This window comes from Equus asinus, chromosome X (genome assembly GCF_041296235.1).
Source record: "Equus asinus isolate D_3611 breed Donkey chromosome X, EquAss-T2T_v2, whole genome shotgun sequence".
Taxonomy (NCBI): Eukaryota; Metazoa; Chordata; class Mammalia; order Perissodactyla; family Equidae; genus Equus; species Equus asinus.
The window spans coordinates 39,700,214-39,722,632 of record NC_091820.1 but is presented as its reverse complement, the minus strand read 5'-3'; the positions used below and the strand labels follow the sequence as shown (position 1 = coordinate 39,722,632).

At 38.2% G+C, this 22,419-nt stretch overlaps 1 protein-coding gene across 3 annotated transcripts in view; it reads left to right on the top strand.

Annotated features, from left to right (window-relative positions):
* Positions 1-13,919: 13,919 nt before the first annotated feature.
* ZNF81 (zinc finger protein 81) overlaps positions 13,920-22,419 on the top strand; it is a 68,238-nt gene continuing 59,738 nt past the window's right edge. Inside the window, exons 1-3 of one of the 3 annotated variants that reach the window (XM_070502733.1) lie at positions 13,965-14,037; positions 18,571-18,700; positions 19,425-19,667. In XM_070502733.1, the coding sequence (XP_070358834.1) occupies positions 14,021-14,037; positions 18,571-18,700; positions 19,425-19,667 (390 nt within the window). In that variant the 5' untranslated portion in view covers positions 13,965-14,020. Of the gene's footprint in view, positions 14,038-18,570; positions 18,701-19,424; positions 19,668-22,419 lie in introns of all 3 variants that reach the window. The other 2 variants (XM_070502734.1, XM_070502735.1) reach the window with 2 other exon arrangements.

The window sequence follows — 22,419 nt, the reverse complement described above, 5'->3', positions numbered from 1 at the left end:
TTTAGTTTTTCATTCAGCTCCACTATTTCCTTGTTGATTTTCTGTCTGGATGATCTGTCCATTGATGTGAGTGGGGTGTTGAAGTCCCCTACCATTATTGTGTTGTTTTTAACATCTTCCTTCAGGTCTGTTAATAGTTGCTTTATGAATCTTGGTGCTCCTGTGTTGGGTGCATAGATATTTATAAGCGTTATTTCTTCTTGATGAAGTGTCCCTTTGATCATTATATATTGTCCCTCTGTGTCTCTCTTTACCTGTCTTATTTTGAAATCCACTTGGTCTGATATGAGAATTGCAACACCTGCCTTTTTTTCCTTGCTATTTGCTTGAAGTATTGTCCTCCACCCCTTCACCCTGAGTCTGTGTTTGTCCTTGGGGCTGAAGTGTGTTTCCTGGAGGCAACAAATTGTTGGATCTTGTTCTTTAATCCATTTTGCCACTCTGTGTCTTTTAATTGGAGAGTTCAATCCGTTCACATTGAGAGTGATTATTGATGCATGTGGACTTAATGCTGTCAATCTGTCGCTCATTATCTTGTTTTCCTGTGTTTCTTTTCCTGTGTGCTTTAGACTACCCATTTAATACTGCAATTTCTTATGCTGGGTTTCTTAGACTTTTCCTTATCTATGATTTGTGACTCTGTTCTGTACTTTATTTTAGTGTCTACCTTGAAGTTTGTATTTAGAATCTCGTGTATAATATAGTCTATTCTCTGGTGGTCTCTTACTTACTCGACCAATACTGATTTAGACCCTTTGCTCTTCCCCTCCTAAATAATTATTTTCATTTTTTATTCCAACTCGTCTTATTAATTTGTAGTTAGAGTGCTAAGATCGCCCTTGTTTTGGTAGTTTCCTTATTTTTACCCTAATGCTATAGTTGAATATTTGCTATCCGGTTCTGGTTCTATCCATCGGTCTCCCTAGTCTGTGGCTTGTGTCCCCTTTCTCCCTTTTTTCTTTTTTCAAGTATGAGAGCCTTCTTGAGGATTTCTTGTAATGGAGGGCTTTTAGTTACAAATTTCCTTAACTTTTGTTTGTCTGGAAAAGATTTAATTTCTCCCTCATATCTGAAGGAAATTCTTGCTGGATAGAGTATTCTTGGCTGAAGGTTTTTATCCTTTAAAGCTTTGAATATATCACTCCATTCTCTCCTAGCTTGTAGGGTTTCTGTAGAGAAATCCACTGACAGTCTGATAGGGGCTCCTTTATAGGTTATTCTCTTTTTTTTTCTTACTTCCCTGAGTATTCTTTCCTTATTATTCCTATATGCCAACTTTACTATTATGTGCCGTGCGGTGGGTCTTTTTACATTGACAAATCTAGGAGATCTAAAACCCTCCTCTACACACATTTCTCCATTGATCCCTAGATTTGGGAAATTCTCTTCAATAATTTCATTAAGCACACTTTCTGCTCCATTTTCCTTTTCCATATTCTCAGGAATTCCTATGATGCTTATGTTCTTACTCCTCATTGAATCCATTATCTCTCGGAGATTTTCCTCATTTTTTTTAATTCTTAGTTCTCTTTCTTCCTCTGTCTGGCGCCATTCAGCCTGTCTGTCCTCGATTATGCTGATTTGCTCCTCTAGGTTGTCTACACGGGCATTCAGGGAATCCGTATTCTGTTTTATCTGGTCCATTGTGTTTTTCATCTCAAGTAATTCTGTTTGATTCTTCTTTATGATTTCAATCTCTTTTGTGAAGTAACTCCAGAACTCGGCTTGTTTCTCTATCTTTCTCTCTACCTCATTGAGTTTTTTGATTATAGCTGCTCTGAATTCATTATCACTTAGTTTACCTAATTCCAAGTCCTCAGGACTTAATTCTGTGTTTTTATTGTTTTCCTTCTGGTCTGGGGCTTTTATAAATTGCTGGATGGTAGAGGAGCGGTTTTTTCTCATGGTGGTAGAATTCAGTTGCAGTTACAGCCTGTCACCACTAGATGGGGGTCGAGAGCGGCGTGTTAGCTCTCTGCCTTGGGGCAAGATGGCTGCGCCCACTGGCTTTGTTGGGGGGAGGGGCTGTTACTCACACGCGCTGGTCTGGGTTCAGATCAGTTCTGTTCTCTGGTCTCCCAAGGCCCTGGGTTCATGGGGTCCCCGTGGACGGAAGCTTTCCCCCGTCAGCGGGTCTCCACTGAATCAGTGGCAGGAGTCCTGGATGATCCCCCGGTGGCGTGGCCCCTCCCCCGCTCCTTCCCGACCCGCGCTGCAGCGATCGCAGACTCTAGGGGAGGGAACGATGTTCTCTCCTACCGTTCCAGCGCCTCCAAAGGGGTAAAGCTAGGTTTATGATCTCCACCTTCTTGGTATTGTAGGTCTCTAACGAGCTGGCATTATGTTTATTCTCTGAAATTCAGTTCTTCCAATCTTTTGTTGTATTTTGGAGAGGAGAGAATCCCGGGTCAGCTCACCCCGCCATTTTGCTCCGCCCCTCTCCTCTCCAAAGACACCACTTTTTTTCTTCTTAGGAAGAAAAATAAACAGGAACACAAGAGGAATCTCAAGCCTCTGGCAGCCACAGCCACAGCAAACATTAAACACAGCCTAGCTCCTAGTCAGATTAACATAAAACCTGACATTAAAGGCCTATATACCTCAGATACCCAAAACATCATGTCCAGCTTTGGACAAAACAATTATAAAAGCATGCTAAAAGGCAAGAAAAACAGTCTGAAGAAACAAAGCAAGCATCAGAACCAGATTCAGAGGACACAGATTTTTAAATTATGATATAGTGAATTCAAAAAACTATGTTAAGTTCAAATAAATATGTCAAGGATTCTAATGGAAAATATAGACAACATGCAAGAGCAGATGAGTAATGTAAGAAGAGAAATGGAAACTCTAAGGAAGAATTGAAAGGAAATGCTAGAAATCAAAAACACTGTAACAGAAATGAAGACTGCCTTTCATGGGTTCAGAAGTAGACTGAACACAGCAGAGGAAAGAATCAGTGAGCTGAAAGATAATATCAATAGAAACTTCCCAGACTGAAATGCAAAGAGAAAAAAAAATGAAAGAAAGAAAAAACAAAGCAGAATATCCAAGAACTGTGAGACAATTACAAATGGTGTGGCATATGCACAATTTGAAAATCAGGATAAAAAAGAGATAAAGGAGCAGAAGAAATATCTGAAGAAGTAATGACAAAGAATTATACAAGATTCATGGCAGGCACCAAATCACAGATCCAGCAAGCTCAGAGAACATCAAGCAGGATAAGTATCAAAACAATCTACACCTAAGCATATGATATTCAAACTGTAGAAACTCAATGGCAAAAAAGAAAATTATGAAAGAATCCAGAGGGGGAAAAACCACCTTATCTATAAAGGAACAAGGATAAGAATTACATTGGACTTTTCATTGGAAACCATGCAAGCAATAAGCAGAATAAAATGTTTAAAATGTTGAAAGAAAAACCCCAACAATCTAGAATTCTATAGCCAGTGAAATTAGCCTTCAAAAGTGAAGGAGAAATAAAGACTTTTTCAGACAAACACACACTGAGGGAATTCATTGCCAGTAGATCTACCTTGCAAGAAATGTTAAAAGAAGTTCTTCAGAGAGAAGGAAAATAATACAGGTCAGAAACTCAGATCTACATAAAGAAAGGAAGAGTGTTGGAGAAGGAACAAATGAAGTTGAAAGGGATTGGAGGATGCCAACCCAAAATATACCAGTTTGGCATAAGGACTGTTTTGAGTTGAAGGCAATTAGCTCTCTGCCTTTCCCCTTCCTATCTAAAAGCAGGGCGTAAATTTCGCTTTTGTAAAGAAAATTTCCATTTGTAAAGGTGCCCTCCTCTCCTGTACCAGAAAAAGGAAAAAGACTCCAGAGACAACTCTTACATCACCTGAGATGACTTGCATCTGCATAACAAACTTTACTAAACAACCTTTATTTACCATACATTTTCCTAATCACCTTTCCACAACTTACCCTACCCCCAAGCCCAAACTTCGTTTTTCTTTGTCTAGTTTCTTCTCCACACTCTGTTACCCTTTTTAAAAATGGAACATAAGCCCCCGGATCTAATTGCCTCTTTGGGGTCTTCACTTCTTTCCTATGAAGGTCTCCATATGCATATGTAATAAACTGTTTGTCCTGTTAATCTGTTTTTTGACAGTTTAATTTGCAGGATCCCAGACATTGAACTTAAGAGAGTAGAGGAAAAGGGGTTTTTTTGTCCCCTACAAAGTTAAATTTTTTATTTTTCTTGTTCTTAATCAATGTAATAGACATCTATTTATTCAAAGTAATAATGATTGCAATGTATTACATGATTATAGTCTATAAATAAGTGAAATAAATGACAGCAACATTATAAGAGAGCAGAGGGAAGAATTGGGAATACTTAGCTATAAAGCACCTGTACTACCTGTGAAGCAGTATAGTTAGTTGAAAGTGGCCTTAGATTAATTGTAAATATATATTGCAAACTCTAGGGAAATCAGTAAAAAAATTTAAAAAGAAGTATAATTGATATGCTAAGAAAGGAGAAAAAAATGGCATAACAAAAAATGATCAATTAATCCCACAGCAGGCAGAAAAGAGGGGAAGATTAAAAAAAAGGAAAAAGAACAAGTGCAACGAATAGAAAACAGGTAAAAGTATGGTAGATATTAATCTATATCAATAATCACTTTGTTGTGTGAATGATCTAAATACGCCAATTAAAACACAGGGACCTTCAGAGTGGATAAAAAAACAAGACCTAATTATATGTTGTCTACAAGATACCCATTTTAATATATAACATAGATAGTTAAAAGTAAAGGGATGGAGAAAGATATACCATGCTAATACTAATGAAAAGAAAGCTGGCGTAGCTATATTAATTTCAGACAAAGCAAACTTCAAGACAAGGACATTTATTGGGGATAAAGAGGGACATTACATAAGGATAAAGGGGTCAATTATCCAAGAAGACCTAACAATCAATGTGTATGTACCTAACAACAGAGCATTAGAATATATAAGGAAAAAATGGATAGACTGCAAGGAGAAATAGACAAATCTACTACTATAGATGGAGACTTCAACACTCCTCTTTCAGTAACTGATAGACCCAACAGGCAGAAAATCAATGAGGATTTGGTTGAACTGAACAGAACTATCAATCAACTGGATCTAATTGACATTTATAGAATACTTCATCCAACAACAGCAGAATGCACATTCTTTTCAAGCTCACATGGAACATTCACCATGATAGACCACTTTCTGGGCCACAAACACACTTTAACAGATTTAAAAGAATAGAAATCATACAAGTATCTTCTTCGACCACAATGGAATAAAACCATAAATCACTAATAGAAAGACAGCTAAAAAAATCCCAAAATATTTAGAGATTCAACAACACAATTCTAAATAAAACGTGGATCAAAGAAGTCTCAAGAGAAATGAAAAAATATTTGAAGTAAATAAAAATACAACTTACCAAAATGTGTGGGATACAGGGAAAGCAACACTTAAAAGGAAATTTATAACCTTGATGCATATATTAGAAAAGATGAAAGACTAGAATGAATAATATAAGCTTCCTCCTTAGGAAATAAAGACATACAAATGGCCATTAAGCACATGAAAAGATTCATTAGACAGCAGGAAAATGCTAATTAGTACCACAAGGAGATATTACTTCACATCCATTAGAATGGCTCACATTAAAAAGACTAGTTTTACCAGGTGTGGCCAAGGAGGTGGAACAACTGGAACTATCATATATTGCTGGTGGGAATGTGAAATTGTAAAAGCATGTTGGAAAACAGCTTGGCAGTTTCCTAAACATGTAAACATACAGCTACTGTATGACCCAGCCACTTCACTCTTAAGTATTTACCCAAGAGATATAAAAGTTTATGTCCACACATAGACTTGTACACAAATGTTTCTAAAAGCTTTATTTGTAATAGCCCAAACCTGGGAAGAACTCAGAGGTCCATTAACAGTTGAATGGATAGACGGGTTGTGGTAGTACTTGCAATTGGGGAAAGCAATACCATGCAGCAATAAAAAGTAATTGATACACACAACAACATGAATGATTTCAAAATAATTAAGCTGGGTGAAAGTCAGATACGAAAGAGAAAATACTGTATGATTCTATTTCTATAATATCCTAGAAAAGGCACATGAAACTATAGTGACAGAAAAAATATCAGTGGATACTTGAAGGTGAGGATGGAGGGAGCGATAGCTTCCAAATAGGCATGAAGAAACTCTGGGGGGGCAGTGATAGAAATATTTGTTATCTTGATTGTGGTGATGTTTACATGGGTGTATATTGATCTGTCAAGTTTTGAATAAAAATGAAAATTTTAGAGCATTCTAATTTAGGAACATCAAAGAAAAAAAATCCTACATAAAATATCAGCAAATAGAACTCAACAGTACATTAAAAGAATAATACATCATAAGCAAGTAGGGCTATAGTAGGATTACAAGGGAAATTCAAAAATTTTTGAAGTATATTAATTGAACTAAACATGGGAAAAAATCACTGAGAGAAAAACTGATACATATGATTTTAAACATATGAAAAAATGCTCAATCACCTTCATACTAAGAGAAATGAAAATTAAAACTACACTTGGGATACCATTTCTCACCTATCAGATTGGCAAAGATCTAGAAGTTTAACAACTGCCTCTGTTGATGAAGTTGTGGGAAAACTGACACTCTCATTCACTGTTAGGGCTAGTTAAAGTGAAACAATCCTATGGAGGTGAATATGGAAATATTTACCAAATTAAAAATGCATTTAGTTATGACTCAGCAACCGCATTTCTGGGACTCTATTCTAAGAATACATCTACACTTGTTGTATTACAAGGTGGCTCATTGTGGCATTGTTTGAAATAGAAAAATATAGGAAAACAATCCAAGTGTTCATCAGTAGAGTTCAAAGAAATCAATGAAATAAAGTCATCAGCTTGATTCCAATCATCAGACTCAAGAAGCATCAAGATGTAACATTAGAAGTAAGAAAAAACATGGTTTCAGAGCCAGGACAAAGAAACATCTGGGGACCAGAATATCTGACAAGTTGCAATTGGGGAAGGAAACCGGAATCCATGAGTACAGATTGTGTCCAGGAGTTCTAGTAGAATGTGATGGTAGTACTTACTATTCATTAATTGCACTGATATTTCTTATGCACTAATTGTATGTTATGTAATGTACGTACTGGCAATCAGAAAAGCAGTAAACCTGATGCTGGCACATGAATATCAAGTCTCAACAAACAAACAAACAAACATGCAAGGGGAGGAAAAACTCTTTACGGAAGAATGTCAGCTAATAAATATAGAAAGATGATAGAATTAGAAAATCACCATTTTGCAATCCCAAGTTAATCACTGTTCTAGGCAAAGATCATCAATCGATGCTAAAATCATTTTGTCAATGCTTACTGAGGGTTATGGGCTGAATTGTGTTCCCCCAAAATTCATATGTTGAAGCCCTAACCCCCCAATATCTCAGAGTGTGTGACATATTTGGAGATATGGCCTTTAAAGAGGTAATTAAGTTAAAATGAGGCTGTTAGGGTGGGCCCTGATCCAATCTGACTGACATCATGATAAGAAGGGGAGATTAGGACATACAGAGAGACACCAGACGTGCACAGAGGAGCAACTATGTGAAAAGGCAGCAAGAGGGTGGTCATCTGCAAGCCAAGGAGAGAGGCCTCAGGAGAAACCAACCCTGCCAACACCTTGATCTTGGACTTCCAGCCTCCAGAAGTGGGAAAATAAGCTTCTGTTGTTTAAGCTGCCCAGTTTATGGTACATTGTTATGGCAGCCCTAGCAAACTAATACACTGGGGAAAAGATTATTCACAGGGTCCCTAAAGAATGACCCCACAGATAAGTAATTAAACACAAAAGGAAAAAGATTTCTTTACAATGAGGAAATTAAACTTAGCATTACCAAATATAGGCTGCTTCGAGACACGACTCACTGAGAGGGACACATCATCCATGTAGATTTCTTTCTCAAGATCTCTGACCTGAATCTATTCATGAGGAAGCAATCAGAAATGCAGAACTATCTACAACACAACTGGCACAGGCTCTTCAAACATATCAAGGTCATGACATACAAAATAGGCTGGGAAATACTCTTAAAGGCTGAAGAGAGATTAGAGACAGAAGAGGCATGACAACCAAATGTAATGCATGAACTCTGTTTGGATTTGGAATTTTAAAAAAAGTTGTAAATAAATTTGGGGATAATTAGAAAAATTTGAATCTGAAAAAATCTGAATTTGGACTGCATAATGTTATTGTATTATTGGTAAATTTCATAGGTGTGATGAGATTTTTTTGGAGGGGGGGAGCTGATGGAACTGATCTGTATCCTGATGGTGGTGGTGGTTACACAAATCTATAGATGTATTCAAATTAATAGAACTGTACACCAAAAAGTTAATTTTACTTACGATGATTTTTAAATAAAATTTAAAATCATAACTTGGATTTCTTAGATGTGAGAATGGGTTTGTGGCTATGCAAAATCAGTTCTTGTTCTTAGCAGTGTGGAAATATACAAAGATGACCCAAATGGGAACAAAGGCTAGTTATTCAGAGCTTTCTATAGCAAGGGAGTCAGCCCCCATCACTTGTTGTTAGCAGGGACTCAAAGGCAGCCAGGGAATTCTGGGAAAGCTTCATAGTGATAAAAGGGAAAGCTTCAGGAGTGCTCTGATTAGAGGCTGTTAGCCTGGGGAAGCTGGAGGCAGGTTAACTAGAAGCAGGGCACCCTATGTGATTGGTTTAGGGAGCGGATCTGGCTTTCCCTGGTTGGACCTAAGTGGGAAGTGGAGAGTGGGGGCAAAAAAGGAGGGGGCTGGTGGTCACTGACCAAGTCCTGACCATCTAGACCAATTGCTGCAGAGGTAGTGGTTTGGCTTCCCGGGCTTGTTGCTGCAGAGGTTGTAGGTCAGAGTTCTATTGTAATATATACAGTCTGGCCATTGTCCATTTGTATATTCAGTCCCTCAGGGCTAGTGGTTAAGTTCAGCACCGTCTGCTTCAGTGGCCCGGGTTCAGTTCCCAGGTGCAAACCTACATCACTCCTCAGCGGCCATGCTGTGGCAGTGACCCACATACAAAAGAGAAGAAGACTGACACAGATGTTAGCTTAGGGCGAATCTTCCCCAAGCAAAAAGAGGAAGATTGGCAACAGATGTTAGCTCAGGGTGAATCTTCCTCAGCAAAAAAAAAAAAAAAAAAAACAGAAAAGAAAAAGAAAAAAAGAAGTCCCTCAGGAGATACACACTGAGTATTTAGCTTTGAAGGAGCATAATGTCTGTAGCTTAGTGTAAAAAGGTATTATAAAACAAACATGCTAGAGTCCTCAGTTTCCCCATTGCTTCTACTGTTGTCCCTTTCTTTTTTTGCTATCTACCTCTCCCCCTCCCACATGAAATCTGATTAGCAGATAAGCCACAAGGCATACAAAAATAATTCTTGGAAAATAGTGTTCTGATGGTATGGGGCTCTGATCGAGTGAGGGGCACAAAAACAGGAACGACTCCCCAACTGTGAGCTTCTCTTAAAGTAAAACACTGTCCCCTAAGCCCAAATTGCAAGGACACATACTCAACCTTCCTCTATAAAAACCCTAATCCTGCTCTAATCGGGGAGTTACCTGATGCACATCAGCTGAATAAAGCCTTTAACCTCTATCTCAGTCACTTAAATCATTTTCTTAGGACATTATTTTTAAATGATGGGGCCTGTAAGTATGGATGTATGTATAAAAAGAGAGAAAGCAAACGTGGCAAAAGTTAACAGTTGTTATATCTAGGTGGAGGGTATTTGGATGTTCATAGTACAATTCTTTCAACTTTTGTGTAGGGTGAAAAATTTCTATTAAAAAGCTGGGTGCAAAATAAATAAGCTATCATTGCCTGCTATCTAGGGACATATGCAAATGGTTGTGGCTGTCGGTCCGGAGGTCCCTGCTCAGCCATTGAACCTGACACTCTTATGAGGTTTTCTTGACCTCTGTCAGTGGCAGACAGACAATATCTTACAGTATTGTAAAATATTTTTCACCTACTAAAGGAAGGTATGCAAGACAAGACTGATCAGAAGACTGTGGAGATTACTCCTTGCATCTACTGGAGGACAAAGAGGTGCTCATCATTATGTCCTTAGCTGCAGATATGAAAATACTCTGACCTTGCATCCTTCCTCATTTTCTGCTGGATGCCCACATAAATGTGAAGATTTGACACTGGCCTGCTCCAGGATGCAGGACAGTCAGTGGTAGAGTTTAACAGGAGACGCTGATCTTCCTATTTAAAGTGGCAGTCCCCCGTATTTCCAACTCACCTCACCCAGCCCCATCCATTTCCCTTTAGCAGTTATCGCCTTTTAACACTGTTTATTGCCTCCCTCTCCCACGAGGATGTCAGGTCCGCGAAGCTAGGGATTTGGCCACTGTTTTGCCTCACCACTGACTGGTGATCAATAAACATTTGATGAATGAACAAATTGAGTCTTATGCACTCACAAGTTCTCTCTTTAGTATTTCCTGTACTACTCATACCAAATCAATTTTATAATTAGTTGAGTCATCCAGAGATGGCTGCAGAGTCTTTTGGAGGGAATAATTAATCTTTTAAGAAAATGAATCCCATGTATGTGCTTTGCCGCTCTCTACATGTGTGGTAAAGTTACCAAAAATAAAGCAGTTGATTACTCCACATATGCAAGAGGCAGAAATCACTGCAGTATCAGCACAAACGAGTAAAGAAGCAAACAGTCAATGAATAAGATCATTTCTGATACAAAGAAAGGCTATGAAGAAAACTGAAGCATGGTGAGGAGCTGGAGACTGGTGGGGCAGGTCAGGGAAGAAAGACATCTGAAGAAAAGACATTTGAGCAGATACATGAGCGGCATGATGGACTGAGCCATGGAGCCAGAGCATCTTTGCCAGGGACCACAGTAACTGTTAAGGCCATGGAGCTCCTGCCTCCCTGCCTATCCTACCAGTGGGTGGTATCTCTGGGCTGGGGCCAAAGATTTTCTTGCTCCATTCAAGGAAGGGACAGCACTTTTCTCCATGTAGACTTTCTCTTTTTACCTTTAGATATTCGTCTAACAGTTTAATTTTCCCAATTTATTTAAATATTTAGTTAGTTTTAATCATACAATTAGCACTCAATGCACTTACCACCCAAAAGAAAAGGTATGGCCTTGTCAATAACTTCCATCTATCCATGTGGCCCCCCAATTCATTGCCCTGAGGTGAACATCACCCTGAATCCCAAGTTCATCAGTTTTTTATTTCCTTTTGATGCAATTTTATCACAACTACACAAAATCCTAAATAGTTCATGTTCTATATATCAGTAGCTTTTAATTTTATAAAAGTGTGTTATGCTGTATATAACCTTTTGGGAATTGCAGGTTTTTTCCCCTTAATATTCATCCACATGGTTGGATATTGTTCTAGTTCATTCATTTTGACTCCCGTTGATGAGCATCCATTTTCGCATCCAGGTTTCGCTGTTGTGAACAGGATGCCATGCATAGCCTAGGTTTCCTGTGCAAGTGTTCCTCTTGGATATATTTCTAAGAGTAGACTGGCTGGATTGTGAGGTATGTAAATATTCACTGTAGGAGGGAATGCCAACTGTTTTCTAAAGTGGTTACATTGATTTATATTCCTTCAACAGGGCAAAAAGATCCTATGGGTGCACATCCTCCCCAACACTTAGTATTAAGTATTGTCAGACTTACATTTTGCAAATTGAATGGGTGTAAGATATCATCTCATCATGTCTTATTTGCATTTCCCTGATCACTAATGACTTCAAACATCTCTTCACACGTTTATTGGCTCTATCTTTCCTTCTTCTCTGAAATGGTCTAACAGATAGACCTATTTTTTTTAACACAACTGTAGTACTATTATGACACCCAGCAACATTAACAATGATTCCTGGCACTCAATTACAAGTGTATGCGTGCCAAATGTGCTTCCACTAATTATGTTTCTTCTTTCATTTATTCCTGCAACAAACATCCAGACCAGGGCAATGAGGGCAGAAAGAGAATCTGGACCGGGAGAGTCCAACCCTCTAAGAAACTAAAAATTACCTCAGACTCTAAAAATCTGTCCTGCCATGCATCAGGCTGAGAGAACAGACACAGATAAAGTCAGATGTAAAATTAACAAGAAACATTATTTCTCCCTAGGATGTGCTGCAGCTATGATGCCATAAAGAATTCCTACTTTGAGTGACTACTGCCTTCTTAGGCACTGAGACACTTTGTTCTTTAGAATCATAGACTATCAGAAACTGCTGTTTGAAATGACACCAGTACGAATGAAACATCCCACTCTTGCTGGAGATTCTAAATCACATAGACACAAAGAAGCAGGCAAGATTTCCAACCCCGGTGCAGAGACAAAGGGTATCTAGACATAACATTCTACATCTATCTTAACTTTACTCTTTCCAAGGAAACAGGACTCTGGGTTCACTTTACAGTCCGCATACAGCCCTGCTTTGCTTTGAGCCTACCAAAACATAGCTTCATTTACATTTCATCTGAACTTCACCATCCCTCAGGATCCTATACCTCTATCTTTTCCTTTGTTTAGTGAGCCGTCCCATGGTTCCTCTGGTGTGTGGTCTCCCTCATTGATTGATGGATCTGTCAGACTACAAATTAGTCCCAGATGGTCTTAGGCTGATTGGAGTAGGGTGCCCTTACATTCTAGATTGTCAAACTAAGGCCCAGAGGGGATGTGACTGGACTGAGAGCATCCAGCAAGTCCACATCTGAGCCTGTGCCAGCTCCCCTCAAAATGCCTTCCTCACCTGCGGCTTCAGAAAGGCCTTCAGCGGGCCCAGGGCCTTCTAGCTCTGTCACGGGGTTCCCTGGGGGAGGAGATATTTGAACTTGGTTTTGAAGGATAAGAGGGCATTCTCAGGTGAAGGGCAGCACGACTTCTGCCCCTTCTGCCCCATGACCTCTCTCAGAAGGGCAGGAACATCTCCAGAACGTCCATATTGGAGGTGAGAAGGAGCAGCAAAGCTTCTGAAGGGCAGAATCAGTCTTGTCTTAAAGCTACATTTGCAAAGTAAGGGCACTATCATCACGTAGATTTTATTTTATGAGGAAATAAAAATAATAAAGTTCCCTAAAGATGTTTTTACAGGCATATTGCATTAGATTAAGGAAAAATAAAAAAATTATTATTGGTACATACTTTTATCTTAGCTGGGGTAGCTGGAGTGGGAGATAATGTGGATTGTGGGAGCATTCAAACCCACAGCCAATCCCCACAAGCACAGCAGAGGGGAATCTAACACTGGCTTCTCAGCGCTACAGCCCAGGAGGGCTTGCAGCTCCCTGATTTCTTCCCCTCCTTCCCCCCTGGTATGTTCCAGGAGAAGCTTGTAACCAGTCTGACTTCTCCCCGCTTCTCATCCTGTGGTATGTGCCAGGAGATAACAGCCACTGGCACCTCTGCGTCTTTCCAGAGGCCTCTCAGCTTCTCCGAACGTTACACAGATCCATAGGGTACAGATCTAAAGACCCCTCCTCCAGGGAGCCTGCCTAGAGAAACGTCCCCATCCCTGCTCTTCCCACCTGTGAGACAGCTCCACCGCTCCGCTCTGCGAGTGTAGAGGTTTCCTCATTCTCGGTACGGAACGAACACTCCTCCAACATGGCGCACCCCGTGGGGAAGCGCGACCTGGGCGCGGCCATGTTCCCCGCCTGACAACAATGACCAGGCGCACAGAGCGTCCCAAAGCACCGCCTCCGTAACAGCGCCATGTCGACTCTTGGCCGACAGCGGCTTCGAAAGTGGTTTTGCCCATGCGCAGAACCACGCCCCCTTCGTGCGACGCCCCAAACCCCGAGAAGGGGCGGTGCTAGGGGTGGTGACCGGAAGCCGCTGCGGTTCTCAGCCGGGGGTTCAGAGTTGCTGTCGGGAGGTTGTCGCTGCTGTGTGCTGGAGGGCTGCGGAGGTGATGGGCGGCCCGGGAGGGTGAGTGCTGGGGGAGTGTGTGTGGTCAGGATGGAATAGCTTGTTTGGCTGTAGGTAGTTGGATGATTCGTTCATTATTTTGCAGGTTTTCCTCCTGTCAACGTTAAGGTCTTAAAGTTCGCTCTAAGACCCACAGGGTTTGGTGCGTTATGTTCTAAGTGTTTTCTAAGAGTTGATAATTTTTCTTTTGCCCACGAGTTATTTGGAAGTGCGTTTTCAGTTTCCAAAAGTTTATCTTTTTAGTGGATTTCTAACCTTAGTTTTCTGTGGTCAGAAAAATGTCTACGCGAAATTCTTCTTTGAAATATGAGGAGACTCATGGCCTAGTGTATGGTGGTTTTTTATAGATGTTCCATATATAACTTGGAAATAATATTTGAGTGTTTAGTTGTCAGTTTTGTCGTACAAAATTTGTACTCTTTTTTGTCTGCTGCTTCTACTACTGAGAGAGGAGGGAAAAATTCTCCACTGTGATGGTGATTTGTCCTTTCTGCTGTGCGTGATCCATTTTGAGTTAAGTTTTGTGTAAAGTGTGAGACTTAAATTGAGGTTCATTTATTTGAATGTTCAGTTCAAGCACCATTTGTTAAAAAGGTTGTCTTTCCTCCATTGACTTATTTTGCACCTTTGGGAAAAATAAATTGGTGATACTTGTGTGTGACTATTTCTAGGTTCTCTGTTCTGTTTCGTTGATCTATTTTTATCATGAATGGGTGTTGAATTTTGTCAACACTATATGAATTTATATGATCTTGTGATTTTTCTTTTTTAGCCTGTTAATATGGGAGAATACACTGATTGATTTTTTAATATTGAACCAGCCTTACATTCCTGGAATAAACCTCACTTGGTAGTGGTGTATAATTCTTTTTTATATATTGCAGCAATTCATTAGCAATTACTTCTTTTTTTTGAGGATTTTTGCATCTAAGTTCATGAGAAAGATTGGTCTGTAGCATTCTTTTTTTGTGCTGTCTTTGTCTGGTTTTAGTATTAGGGTAATACTAACCTCATAGAACGAATTGGAAAGTGTTCTCTTCTATTTTCTGGAAGAGATTGTGTAGAATTATGCTAATTTTTCTTTAAATGTTTGGTAGAATTCTCCAGGGAAACCATGTGGGCCTGGAAATTTCCTTTTGGAAATGTTTTGATTATGGCTTCAATTTCTGTAGTAGTTATGTAACTATTCAGATTGTCTGTTTCCTATTTTTTCAGAGTATCTATGTAATAGTGGGTGAGTTGTTTGAGTTTGTGTTTTGTGAGGAATTGGACTATTTTATCCAAGTTATTGAATTTATGTCCTTAAAATTGTTTGTGGTATTCCCTTCCTTTCCATTTCATGAATGCAGGATTCATAGTTATAGCTCCTGTTTCATTTCTGATATTGATAATTTGTACCTTCTCTCTTTATCTTTGTCAGTCTTGCTGGAGGATTACCAATTTTATAGATCTTTTCAAAGAACCAGGTGTTTGGTTTCATTGATTTTCTCTATTCTTTTTCTGTTTACAATTTCATTGATTTCTACTCTTATGTTTATTACTTCCTTCTGCTACTTTGCTCTTCTTTTTCTGGGTTCTTGAGGTGGGAGCTAAGATTATTGATTTAAGACCACCTTAATTCTTTTCAAATATAAGCATTTGGTACTATAAATTTCCCTCTCAACACTGCTTTATCTGCATCCCACAAATTTTGATATGTTATGTTTTCATTCATTACTTTTTAATTTCCCTTGAGACTTCCTCTTTGATCCATGGATTATATAGAAATGTATTATTTAATTTCCAAGTGTTTGGAGACTTTTCTGTTATTGATTTCTGGTTCGATGCTGTTATAATCAGTGAACATGCTCTGTATGATTTCAATTTGTTGAGGTTTGTCTTATGACCCTTGGTATGGTATATCTTGGAGAATGTTCCATGGGTACTTGTAGAGACTATGTATTCTATTAACGTTTGGCTGCGGCAGTGCTGGTATGTTCAGTTAGGCTATCCTTTTCTTGGTCCTTTGACTAAGGGGAGTAGGCTTTTCCTAGAGCTTTTTCATCTGTGCCTGTTGACAATTCTGAGTAATAAGCTTCTCCAGTGCCCTGTTGGTGATATATGGGAAGGAAAGTGAAACCCAGGGAACTCACCACTGTGTTATTCCTCAGGCCCTGAGGTCAGTGGGCTGTCCACCTTTCCTTTTTCCTTTCAGAGTCTTCCAATTTGTATTTGTTGTGTTACATCAATTTTTTTCTAGTCTCTTCTATACTTATTGTTCTCTTCTGTGTTTTTTCCCCAGTATTAACTTTGTTAATTTATATTTTGCTAGGGAAGCACTTGTTTCACATCATTATTAAAATATTTTGCTATACAGTTATGCATAATATCCTGCAATAACTGCTTTAAAACACTGCCCTATTTCAGAAAGATTTTTCCTCTCTCATTTCATATGTGTGTATTATATATATATAATGTATGTGTGTATTATATATATAATTTACATATAATGTATAATATATGTATATTATATAATGTATGTGTGTGTATGTGTGTGTATATATATATATATATAGACTCTTCTCCTTTATGTGATTTGCAAGGGGATTATCTATGGCATTGGTTGTTTCAAAGAACCAGCTCTTTGTTTTCTTTAAATGCCCTATTGTTATATTTATTTGACTTATTTAAGATTTTATTATTAATTATTACTTTCTGAGTTGGGTTTTTTGTGGGTTTTTTTGCTTAATTTTCTTTTTTCTGCTTCTAGTGTTTTAGGTTGAATTCATAGCTCTTTTCTGTTATATTTATTTTTAATTAAAAATACAGCCATTTAAAGCTGTAAATTTCACTCTATATAACTTTAGTGTGTTCTATGACTTCTGGTAAAAATACAGAAGCTATATTGATTTCCCACTTTGATCCTGGATTATTTAAGAAAGTGGTTTTTTTTCTTTTAAAACAGATTTGTTTAGATATACAAAACAGATTTATTTAGATATATTCCAATACCATAATTTTTTTAAGAAACAGATTTATTTAGATATATTTCAATACCATAAAATTCACCTATTTAAAGTATACAATTTAGTGGTTTTTAGTACATTCACAGAGTTGTGCAACCATGGCCACAATCTAATTTTAAAACATTTTCAATACCCCAGAAAGAAACCTTGTATATGTTAGCAGACATTCACCATTCCTGCCACACTACACTCCCAGCTCTAGGCAACTACTAATCTATTTTCTCCCTGTGCATTTGCCTATTTTGGACATTTCACATGAATGGAGTCTTAAAATATGTGGTCTTTTGTGACTGGCTTCTTTCATGTCAGATAATAATTTCAGGGTTCATCCATGTTGTAGTATCACTACTTCTTATTTTCGTTGCCAAATAATATTCCATTGTATGGATATACCAAATTTTGTTTATCCATTCATCAGTTGATGGCCATTTAGGTGGTTTCCACTCTTTGGCTACTATGAATAATACTGCTGTGAATATTTGTGTGCAAGTTTTGGAGCGGACATGTGTTTTCATTTCTCTTGGGTAGATACCTGGGAGTGGAATTGCTGGATCATATGGTGACTCTATGGGTAACATTGTGAAGAACTTCTAAACTGTTTTTCAGAGTGGCTGCGCCATTTTTACCTCTCTAACAGCAATGTATGAGAGCTCCAATTTATTCACATCTCGTCAGCGCTTATTTCTTTTTTTTCTTATTGTAGCCATCCTAATGGATGTGAAGTGGTCTCCTAATGATTGGAAAATTTTGGGTTTTTTTTTTAAACATTTTAGGCTTTGTAGGCTGTATGGTTTTTATTTTTAAAGATTGGCACCTGAGCTAACAACTGTTGCCTATCTTTTTTTCCCCATTCTTCTTCTCCCCAAAGCCCACCAGTACATAGTTGTATATTCTAGTTGTGAATGCCTCTAGCTATGTGGGACACCACCTCAGCATGGTCTGATGAGTGGTGCCATGTCCCAGCCCAGGATCTGAACCGGCGAAACCCTGGGCCGCCGAAGCAGAGCGTGGGAACTTAACCACTCGGCCACGGGGTCGGCCCCTGGAAAATTTTGGTTTTGATTTGAATTTCCTTAATGACTAATGACGTTAAATATTTTATACTAGATCAGAGAATGTAGCTTGTCAATTCCCAACATTAAAACATCTGTCGGGTTTTTATTAATGGATACGTGCATGTGTATGTGTGTTCACACACTTGTATGCTTACATATATATATGGATATACATAAATGTCCAATGTGTTTTATTTTTTTAAATTTATTTTTGAAAATTCAAGTTATTTAAACTAACCTGTGGGCAAGTTATTTAATGGAATTTTGTAAAAGTTCCATAGGCATAAGGAAAGAAAGCATATTCTGTCTTTCTTTGGTACGACATCTTTATGTGTTTAAAATTTAACTTATTCACGCCTTTTATTTTACTCCTTATTTATTTCACTTTCTTGTTTCCTCTTCATGACGTTTCTCACTTCTGTCTTGTGAAGTTCCTCTTCATTTTACGTGAATATTTTCCCTTTCTCAACTAGAATGACTAAATCTGTAGTGCCTCTGTTAGTTGATCACAATAAAATTGTACCTCACCTTGGACGCAGAGACGCTCTTTCCTCCCTAGTTGCCTCAACAGGAGAAACAGTTTTACTTCTGGATATTTTTGAGGTAATTTAAAAATTTTATCCCAGGCTATTAGTATTTTCCTTATGGCAGTCTCTTCTGTTTCAAGAAACTTTACTTAAATTTTTTATTTGAAATCACAGTCATGTTTTCAACATTTATTAAACAGAACCACGTTTATTTTGAGCCTACCATGTAAAAGGTACCATGTGGTGTAGTGTTGAGAATGTGAACTTTGAATCCAGGTAGACCGAGTTTCACTTAAAGTCACTAAACCTCTGTTCTGTATGCATAAAATGAAATAATAATAATTATAGCAACACATAGATGACAGGATTGTTGTGCAAATTAAATGAGGTACCTGCTTCTGTACATTAGATGATTCTTTATAATAATAGTGTTTGCTAATATGAATTAATTGTTTACCTGGGCCAATCTGGTGCTAAGTGCCTTACAAACATCATCTCATTTAATTTTTACAACCACTTGAGATAAATAATTTTGATGCCTTTTGAAAAATAAAACTGAAGAAACGTTTTCATATTCTCATAGCTAAAATTTGGCAGAGCTAGAATTTAAAGCTTTATTAATTTTAGTCCAAGTCTCATGGTCTTGCTCATATTCCATTTTGATGAGTAACTAGAATAGGTATGGACTGGATTTTGTTTACCCCGCAGTATCCAGTACTGTGAACTGTACTTTGGTGCCACCAGGGAATGTTTGTGGGGTGAATGTGGAGTGACTGACCATGTGGACACTATCTTTCCAGGTTTCTTGGTGTCTCTGTGGAGTCCCTGGGCCAGACCCCATAGCGAAGGCTGCAGGATCTTCTCCGGCCCCAGCAGCTCTGGTTGAGTCCACAGACCCTGCCTGGCCTCAGGCTCCTGGGAAGAGCAGAGTTGTCAGCAAGAGAGCCCGAGGGCTGAGGCCCAGCCGGAACATGCCAGCTAACCAGAATTCTCCCGGGCCATCCCTGGCCCTGACTGCAGGGGGACGTGACAACTCCTGTGAGGTGAGGAGGAGGAAGAGGCGCCCCGGGGCAGGAATTCATTCAGAAGAAAAGATAGTATCTCTTTATTTTAATTTGTATGACTTTTTTACCAGGCAGGATAATCCACCCCCCCATTTTTATTGGTCATTCATTTCCCTTGTGTGAAGTTCCTTCTTCTGCCCATTGCTGATTTATTTAGCTTAGCTTATGGATTTTTAAAGAGTTATTTAAATGTGATAACCCTTTATCATTCTTATATGTTTTGTGAATATTTTTTGCCACTTTGTAATTTGCAATTAATTTTTAGTTTTGTTTACAAGTGGTAAAAGGTGTCTAATAGTTCTCTAAGTCTTAAGGCTCTTCCCTGCTGTGTTTCTCCCAGATTCCAGCTTCCTAGAGGCAAGTGCTCTTAATCTTTTTAACAGATTCTGTTTGCTTTAGTGTGGGGCATTTTCTATTGACTTTCCACTACAGAAAGTAGAGATTTGGTTTTTACATACACCCCCACTCGCATACACATTTGTCTATAAATATCGTTGTTTTGATGAGATCAACTGTCAGTTTACTACTGTGAGTGTTTATAGTTGACTCATGTAGTATTCATGCTGTGATTACTATTAGTGTACAACTTTTTCTTTTGCCTGGAATTAACAGTTTTCTGATTTAGACATTTGTTTGCTTTACTACATACATATCTGTAATTTAACTCCAAATTCTTCCCAGGTGTTTAAATCTCCTCTCTGTGTATTCAGACATATTAGGCAATAATAATAGTGACAATAATTACAAACACTCATGTAATGTTTACTGTGTGCCCAGCACTATTATACGCACTCTACGTAACCTAACTCATCTTCACTGGAGAAGTAGGTGCCATTGTCGTCCCCACTTTATAGATGGGGAAACTGGGGCATAGAGAAAAACTATCTGGCTAGTCATAGGTGGGGCGGGTCTTAACTCTGGGCCTCAGTGTCTTCTCTTTGAAGAAATCTCTCCTAGAGCTTGTTGACTTGCTGAAAGCTGGTCTGGTGGCTCCCTCAGCTTCACGCACAGCTATTACCATGGTGTCTTCCCTTTGCCATCCCCCAGGAAATCCTTTTCACCTCTGTCTTATGTCAGATCCCCTTTCCCGGGGATACTATGTCTTTCTTCCTGTTTTCTGGATCCTGTGTCTTCCTCTTTCTTGGTTTACACCCTCATTTTGTGGGAGCACATCCTCCATTATATCCTTGAGAATGGATGCATGTCAGATGGATTTTATGAAGCTTTGCATATCTGAAAATGTCATGCAAAAATATACTTATTTAATATATGTAACTGTATAAATATATTTATAGAAATGTACAAGTTAGTAAATGCCATGGAATGTATTTTCTTTGACCCTGACACTAAATTTGTCTTTTTGGCTAGGTATAGAATTCTAGGTTTGAAATCATTTTTGTGCAGAGTTTAAAAAGCCTGTTTTCAAGCTAGTCCTTTTCTACTCACACACACATTTTCTCTACTTTTCAAAAAACTCTTCTTATTCAGTTGTTGATCTTCCATTTTTTAAAATTCTTTGTTCTATTGATTTCCATTTCTTTCTGTTTTGCTCTCCTTTCTGGTTGTTTTTTTTAAAATTTTATCTTCCAAATCTTCTTTTGTGTCTCTCATTAATACTGTTATAACTTATTTTAAATAGCTTTTTTGTTTTCAGAATATTCCCTTCTAATAGCATGCTATTTTTGTTTTATGGATGCCACATCTTATCACTCTAAGGATATTAGTAATAGTTTTTTAATTTGCTTTTTTGAATAATAATGTAGATACATGGTTCAAAAATATATACAATTTAAAAATATAAAAAGCTGTACAGTTTGAATTCTCTTACTCATCTTTCTCCTATCTGCTCGCTTCTCTCTAATACATATAACCAGGTTAGTTAGTTTTCTCTGCAAGATTAGGGTTTCTTTATACAAATAAAAGCAGCCGAGAACACATTCTTACTTTCTCCTGTTTATTTCACAAAATGTGGCCTACTAAACAAAAAAGAGATTCTCAGATTAGATGGAAAAAGAAGGATAGAAAATGATAGACTTGGCAAACAAGAACCAATAGAAACCTGGGGCTGTGTTTTTAACATCAGACCAGAGAGAATGGAAGGTGAAAACACAAGGGGTGAAGGTAGATGATTCAAACTGTTAAATACTAATAATTATAAAAAATATTGACACATTTATAGCTAATAATATATCCTTAAACTATGTAAAATAAAAACCAGCAGAAATAGTTAGTTCTGCCATTAGCCATTTTAACCCACCCTTGATCAAGCAAAGAAAAATAAGCTTTGCTGTAACATGAATTCTAAATTCTACAATCACAGAGAATTACATTAAAAATAAAAACTAAAAAGCTAGCAAAGATCATATTTAAAAACATTAAAGTATTTTAAATATGTTTTTAAGAGAAAATATAAATAATCTTACAAAATATATCGAGATCGTCTTAGTCAGCTCAAGCTGCCATAACAAGATACCTTAGACTGGGTGGCTTAAGCAACAGAAATTTCTCTCTCACGGTTCTGGAGGCTGGAAGTCTGAGATCAGGGTGCCAGCATGGTCGGATCCTGGTGAGGACCCTTTTCCTGGCTTATAGACGGCTGCCATGTCGCTGTGTCTTCACGTGGTCTCTTCTTTGTGCGTGCACAGAAGGGGATTGCAGAGAGAGAGCAAGCTCTCTGGTGTTTCTTCTTCTAAGGGCACTTATGTGCAGGCCCCGTCCTCACGACCTCATC